The following is a 7,603-nucleotide window of genomic DNA, read 5'->3' as shown; positions in this document are numbered from 1 at the left end:
ACATAGTGAAGGTGGACCATGCATGGCAACTGGCACTTTCTAGACAAAGAACACATATACAACTTTTCTTGCCGCTACCCAACTTTTTTTGTTTCTATGATTTGATTCATTTATTCCATCCAAGTTAGAAGATCGGTTTTCTACAGTCTATCCCCCGAAACAACAACCTTCTTTTTAGCTACACGTATCTGACATCCAGGATAAATTTTAAGCATACTAATATATAACGTTTAATATATAAGGATGAGCTTGGAAACCTTAAGCCACATTAGACTCAGCTTTCTGCCTTTCTCTGTGTGTGTGTGTGTGTGTTTGGGGGGAGGGAGATGAGAAAAGGTAGCAGTCCATATGTTTGCTTTGTATATGGTATCCCTGAGAATCAGTAACAAAGTTGAATTTACTTCACAGATCATTTTCCATCGACTTGCTTTTTTGTTGTTACTTTTTAATATTTAAATCACCCATTTTGATTATTGGTGATTTCTATTAACGCATTAATAACTACGTTTAATTCGGTTCTTCTTTCCAAAGTTTTCCTTATTGGCAATTTGGCATGCATACACAATTTTCAATTTATTTAGAATAAAGGAGCTTAGGGATGGATAAAATTATAAAGTAACTTTTGAAATCAATTCCATATATTTAACTAATTCCTATTCTAAGGTTGTTGGATGTGTATAATATGTTATTACATGTTATCACATCCAAAAGGTACCACATCATCATCCTAGTCATAAATTGGTATTATAACATCAAATGTAGAAATGAGCAACACCAAATAACATGTAATAACACCACTTATTTTCTATTTTATATTTTAATTTTTTTTAACGTTTTTACTTTCTATATTTTCAAATTTATTTATTTTTTATTTATGTCATAATATAATTAAAAATAACGATAAAAATATAAATCCTAAATTAAAAACAACATTAAAAAATTACAACTAAGGATAAAAACACATTCACAAACAAAAAAAAAAACGAAACAAATTACATTTTCGATCTAAATTACTCAACTTCACTGCCATCATAGATATGATCTGCCAAGTCTTCTCGAAGTTGTTTGTGTTTTCGTTGATCTTGGATATCAACGACTCTATGTAAGTATTCTGCTGTCATTGATTGAAATTGAATGTGTCCAGGTTCCATAGGTGAATACTCCGCAATGTTTCTTCCTTTATCTTCAATCACCATGTTATGCATAATTATACATGCATACAAAATATCTCGTAGTGTGTCCAACTCATATGCTCGTGCCGCATGTTCAACTATGTGTCATTTTGCTTTCAGAACTCCGAAAGTACGTTCCACGTCCTTACGTGCTCTTTCTTGTCTTCTCTTGAAAAATTTATCTCTTGGTTCTATCGGGTGTCGAAACGCCTTCACAAACGTGGAATATGTTGGATATATTCCATCCGTGAGGTAATACCCGAACTTATACACATGGCCATTTATTGTGAAAGGAGCATCCTGTGCCTTTCCTGTTAAAAGGTCCTGAAATATTGGTGACCAATCAAGAACGTTTATGTCATTGTTCGAACCCGCAACTCCAAAAAAAGCATGCCAAATCCATAAGTCTTGTGATGCAACCGCCTGTAATACTAACGAAGGCGATCCAAGATGACCACTTGTGTATTGACTTTTCTACGCCACAGAACAATTTCTCTATATCCACTTTGTGCAATCAATGCTTCCAAGCATTCCCGGAAACCATGTCGTTCTTCATGCGCCGTATATAATTGTTGTATTTCATTCAATGAAGGTTTGCTGAAGTATTTGTCGCCAAAGGTTTTGATAACACCTCTCGCCAATCTATACAGACTTTCTCGTGCAGTTCGCTCTGACATTCTCATATAGTCATCAATAGAATCGGGCGATTCCCCCAAAGCCATAAGCTTGATTGCAGCAACACATTTTTACAACCCTGTAAAACTTCGTTTACCTCTCGCATCGTACCTCAGTTGGTGACCGACCAAGAACGTTTACGTCGAACAACTTTTTAATAATCTAAAAAACATATAATAAAATTTTCAAACAACTTTTTATTAATCTAAAAAACATATAATAAAATTTTCAAACAACTTTTTATTAATCTAAAAAACATAATAAAATTTCCGAACAACTTTCTAAAGAAAAAATATATTATATTAGAAAATAACTGTAATTACGTCACCTGCTTTCCATTGCATTAGCTATTCGCTGAAATACATTTTTCCGCAAGCGAAACCTTCTTTTGAAATCATTTGGTTGGTAGACACAATTATCCGCAAAATAATCGTGTACTAGACGTCTATGCCCCTCTTCACGATCTCTGTTCAACGCCGCACGTCTGGTCAGTAGTGGAGCTGGCTCTGACGGTATCATGTCGGTAACATATTGATACATCATACCCACGAACATATCATCCTCATCGATATCATGATTGTATGGATGGAACGGATCAAAAGGTTCCATTTTTTTAACAGTAAATAGAAAAAATGAAACTGAAAGGATGTATATGTTGAAACGATTTGTTTGGTTTGGAAAATAAAATGAAGATAAATGTGGTGTATTTATATTAATAGAGATTTTATTTATTTATTTGTGACCGTTTGCAAACGGTCGGATTTTTAAACGCACCAATAGAATCAACCGTTTCCTCCCGTCACCACGATAACGTACGCTACCATAACACCAAATAACGCCGGGTGGGCACGGTGTTTCTCACGTTATAACCGCGTTATTTGGCCTCCACGTCGGATTAACGCGAATACACGTTGCCCGTACCTAGTCGTCTAATAAAAGAATATGTTGATTCTCTTTTTGTCATATGTCACACTATTAACCTTCTTAATTAATGTCATTTCATTTGGCAACCTATTAAGTCTTCATTTCAAATTTTAAATTTTAAAATTTTCACTTTAATTACATTAAATTAAATAACATTAGAATAAAAATAAAATAAAATTAATACAGATTATAAAATCGCATATTTATTTAAATCAACGTTTATAATTTTATATAACTAAAAAATATCTCTTAATTAATAATTTATTTAAAATAATTGATTAATGATTTTAAGTTTTTATTATGAAAGTTTAATTAATTTTGTAGCCAGGGTTCCTAAAAGTTATAAACTAGTTTGGTATATATGAAAAACATTTACGCGGCAAATAATTTGTGTTTAACTGAAAATAATTTTGCCACATGTCACTCTCTCATTAATTTGGACACATGTCATTTTTTGGTATTTTTGATTAAATGTTTTTTCCATTTGTCATTTTCTTATTTTTTATCTTTTCTTAATTAACACATCATATTACACCTCAATTAATAATTACCTTAAATGAAAATAACCAATAAATTATAATATTACTACTCATATAATATTTAATATGATTCATTTTAAATTCAAATTTTTAATTTTAAATTTCAAATCTAAAATTTTAAATTTAAATAAATTTTTGTTTAAACTTTCATATTTAATTTTTTGTTTTATCGAACCCGTATAACATACGGGTTACGGATCTCGCACCTAGTTCATATATAGAGGATACAAAAATACGATTGAAACTCATCATTATTAACTATATATTAAATAGAAATGCCGGTTGTGGTTTTCATTAATTGTCACATGCAACCCTTCCACATCTTTTTTTAATCATTTATCCTGTGTGCTTTCGTTCGCCATTTGCGAATATCTCATTCCTTATCAAAAAGAACATCTATTTACTCTTCACAGTTCAAAGGCAACACAACAGGTATCATCACCAATGTTGTTCACCACCCAATCGCCACCGCTCCGACTCCGCCTTTATCTCTATTCCTTATCAAAAAGAACATCCATTTACTCTTTCACAGTTCAAACATTTACATGAAGATTATCCATTTTCAAAACCCTGCACACTCTTTTTCTTTCGTTTAGTTCTAATTTGATATCATATTTTAAATTGTAGTTCTCGAAAAAATGGATAAAAGAAAGGCTAAGTACTTGATTACATGATTTTGGTTATTCTAGCATCCTACTTTCATTTCTTCATATTGTAATTTGAAAAATCTACTCAATTATAATAACTAGAAAAAACCTGTGGCCCCGTTGGCACAGGGTCAAAAAATGGTCTAAATGGCAATATACTTTTCTTGATTTTTCTACATTCACCTTTAAATAAAGCAAACTTAATTTACAATTTCAGTATAATGTAGACGAAAAATCATTTTTTTTAAAAGTTAAAAGTTAAAGCAAATCCGCTAGAGACGAAACATGTTTCATATAATAATTCTACAACCATTCTTCACCTCCCTTCTTTCTGGTGCGTTTTTACATGCCGCCTGCAAGCAACATTCACACACACATATGAAGTTAATTAGTAATAATAAAATATAATCAATAAAGAATGTGTGAAAATAGCAATGTACTTGCATTACTTCCCAAGATTTCCGGTAAACAAATTATAAAGAAAAGAAAAAGAATTATCAATCATCTTTTTCTCTAACATGTGTAAAATTGAAACTAAGTTAGATTTTTTTTTTCCTTGTCAATGTCATAGTTGTAAAAGTAATAACCCATGGGACTAATAATATAAAAAAAAATTGTGTGTGTGTCTGTGTCTTGTTGGAAGTCGTTGGGGAGGCGGAGGTGAAGGGGCAAGGCCAATATTGTCATTTGACTCATACAAATCTTATGCCAACTTGTGTATACCTTCATAAACGGGTGAGTTTGCATCTTTTCGTCTAATGTTGTAAGAAAGGATTATGGAGGCAGCAAAAGTAAAAACCGATAAAGTACTGAAATACCCATATATGAAGTTTCATTAATGTTTAGAAATGATGAGTGATAGTAAACCTGATTAAAAGTTGGAACACACGATTTACCTTTCTAAGAATTGGGAAAAAATTATAGCGAGTTTCAGTCCTTTGCAAACATCATAGTGTCCTGGCATGCATATAATTTTTTTTAATTATATTACAATCTTATTACCCAGAAGTAACTTGAAATTTGTTTTCAACAAAAAAAAAAGATTTGACCTGTTTACCTAAATCCAATGCTTTAACGGGTTCATGTCTTGGAATCTAAAAGAAGTGACACAAATAAATATCCCATTAACTGGTTATCACAATAAAATAAAGTAGACAAACCACATGCAACATAAATAAGCATCACCTAATCAATAAGGTTGGTAATTTCATCAATCATTGCATAATAAATTTTAAAGCTCTCTTTGAGTACCTAAGAACATATAACTATAAGTTTTTTTTATATCATTTCTAGCTAATGAATACAAAAGGTGCCGTACCTGTTGTGATGCAGCCTTCCATCTCCTATCACTTAAAGTTTTCCCAACCTGAAATAGTTAAACAATCACAAAGCTTTAAATATTATCACAGGATTAGTAAGAATGAGATTGTAATCATCTTTGTAGGTAGAAGAAACCAAATATAAAAATTGCACCAGAAACCAAAAATCCATAACAAAAAAGCAAGCGATGAGTAACAACTTGCAGCGAGTTAATTGTTATGTCTTTAAAGAAATGATCCATAAAATGATTAAATTTATGTAATCTCAATTTCAAGTATTCCCAAATCTGCATTTTTACGGTATTTGCACTTTAGTAATTCTATGAAATATGCATTTTAATACCCCAATTCCAATGCTCAAAGTAAACTAATAGCAGAGATGTGAGAAGCTTTGGAATGGGAATGTTGTAGATCTTTTCAGAATATTTTGTTTGTCTGAGGATTTTGGGAGGCCGGGATCTGCAAAGAATAGTTTCATGACGTGGTCTTTGACATATGATGATGCTTCAGAGCCAACCCGGCCGTCAAAATCACTTTGTTGGGGGTTAGAACTCCATCAATCAACTTAAAATAATAAATCACCATTTTGCAAAAAAAAAAAAAAAAAAGACTCTCACTCCAAGGCGATCCAACTCAGCTTCCATCTCCTTAAAACTTTTATTTATCAGGGAAATAATTCCAGTATTCTTAACCAATATGCTCATAACTCATAAAGTTAAAAACAAACAACTCGTAAGTTAAAATAGGAAAAAAGAAAAAAGAAAAAAAAAAAAAAAGGAACTCACATCTAATGCATTAGTTCCTTTGTCTATGAGGTCAAGCTTGGTCAACACACCAAAGGTCCTTTCACCTGAATAAATTAGAAATAATTCATTACATAAAAATACTCAAAAAAATAAATATTTTTGACAAATACTCAAGAATAACATATTACATACCCAATGGATCCACCTCTTTGGTAAGTTTAATAGTATCAGATGTTGCGACATCTTGGTCTGCAGGTGAAACTGCTAGTATGATGGAATTGGGCTGAAATTGATAAGTAATTTCCAACATCACATAAGAGCAGCAGAAAGTAAACATACTTTACTACTTTTGTAGCTTAGGGCTGAAACCGCATTTAGTCTGATGTACATATCTCTTTAATAAGCTCCATGTGATTTTAAACTGAAATAAAGAGGCACAGAAAAGGTATCTGGTTAAAGAATGTATCTTCAACAAACATGTAGATACATTTTCAAATTCTAAAATTGGGAAGTCAAACAATAACTTCAAATTTAAAATGTTAGTATTTATTTACATATGAGAAAGCAAGAACTTCAATAGCATGTTAATGCTTTACACATGTTATTTTAAGTAAGCAACCCACCTTAGATTCTCGAGTTGGATAGAGAGAAGCTGAAAGTACTTGTTAATGGCATCATGCATATATGTGAGATCTTCCAGAGGACGTCGGTAAAATCCTTAATATAAACATAAGTTACAACATAGTTCTTCAACACATGAATAGAGTGGATGTGTTTGCAAGTCATCGTAAAGATTAAAAAAGAAGTTCAAGAAAGATACCTGGAAGAGAACACGATGTAGCTTGAATGGAATCTCAATGACTGCATCAACTACAAATGGCTATGGTGGTTTCTTCATGTTGTTGAAAGGTTTTTGGTTACCGTCGGCCTTACCATCTGTTGCACACGCCCAACACAACACCGATGCTAATGAATATCAATCACCGGAAATTGGTCCTATGCGATTCCAAAGTAAAAAAGAAAAGAAAAAAAAATTAAAGCTCAGTTTCTATAATAATAAAAATTCAGCGACTTGGGTGGGTACCTGAGGAGCATAAATCGGTGGTGGAAGAACCCAAGCTGATGAACTTCTGATCAGATGAAGCATCGGAGGTCGCAAGATTTTCCGCTGGTTTCAGTATTTCTTTTACCGTCACCACTTTCACCGCCATCCAGAACAGCTAAAACCCATAAACTTCATTTACGCTCAACTCCATATGTAAGTGTGAAGTTAGGTGGGCCAGAAATTAAAAGCCATAGATGAAGTCGGTAGATTGAGAAGAGAAAGCAGTGAACTCGTCAAAAGATATTTGGTTGATTCGTTTGATTATTATTGAAGGGAAAAAATCTTGGTTATGGACTGATATCGCATTAGACTCCGTTTTCGAGTTCTAACTTAACGAGTGAGCGAAAACAAAGGAAATGAGTGAAAATAAGAAGAAAGGAAATGAAATTGGTGTTCCTGAATTTCATTATAGGAAGGAAATAGAGGGAAATAGAATGATCAATTTCCCTCCTAACTTTCCTTCCGATTTGGAATGA

At 32.4% G+C, this 7,603-nt stretch overlaps 2 protein-coding genes across 5 annotated transcripts; both read right to left on the bottom strand.

Annotated features, from left to right (window-relative positions):
- Positions 1-1,010: 1,010 nt before the first annotated feature.
- Positions 1,011-2,456, bottom strand: LOC128127026 (uncharacterized). Its single transcript, XM_052765221.1, has 6 exons — positions 2,211-2,456; positions 2,126-2,128; positions 1,959-2,009; positions 1,628-1,897; positions 1,307-1,496; positions 1,011-1,183 (listed from the first exon to the last, which is right to left on the bottom strand). The coding sequence occupies exons 1-6, from the start codon at positions 2,454-2,456 to the stop codon at positions 1,011-1,013; spliced, it is 933 nt and encodes a 310-aa protein (XP_052621181.1).
- Positions 2,457-4,101: 1,645 nt separating this feature from the next.
- Positions 4,102-7,391, bottom strand: LOC111915695 (vacuolar protein sorting-associated protein 1-like). Of its 4 annotated transcripts, XM_052768463.1 has the most exons (10): positions 7,107-7,386; positions 6,843-7,018; positions 6,646-6,739; positions 6,215-6,443; positions 6,062-6,126; positions 5,276-5,323; positions 5,015-5,051; positions 4,854-4,914; positions 4,681-4,766; positions 4,102-4,310 (listed from the first exon to the last, which is right to left on the bottom strand). In XM_052768463.1, the coding sequence occupies exons 4-10, from the start codon at positions 6,357-6,359 to the stop codon at positions 4,300-4,302; spliced, it is 453 nt and encodes a 150-aa protein (XP_052624423.1). In that variant the 5' UTR covers positions 6,360-6,443; positions 6,646-6,739; positions 6,843-7,018; positions 7,107-7,386; the 3' UTR covers positions 4,102-4,299. The 4 variants fall into 4 exon arrangements, with proteins under 4 accessions (XP_052624423.1, XP_052624428.1, XP_052624410.1 ...); XM_052768468.1 differs by lacking the exon at positions 4,681-4,766 and having other exon boundaries at positions 7,107-7,387; XM_052768450.1 differs by lacking the exon at positions 4,102-4,310 and having other exon boundaries at positions 4,317-4,766; positions 7,107-7,387.
- Between the last annotated feature and the right edge of the window lie 212 nt (positions 7,392-7,603).

Source organism: Lactuca sativa, chromosome 1, assembly GCF_002870075.4.
Source record: "Lactuca sativa cultivar Salinas chromosome 1, Lsat_Salinas_v11, whole genome shotgun sequence".
Classification (NCBI taxonomy): Eukaryota; Viridiplantae; Streptophyta; class Magnoliopsida; order Asterales; family Asteraceae; genus Lactuca; species Lactuca sativa.
The sequence above is the reverse complement of the archived record's forward strand: the minus strand, read 5'-3'. Positions and strand labels throughout refer to the sequence as shown.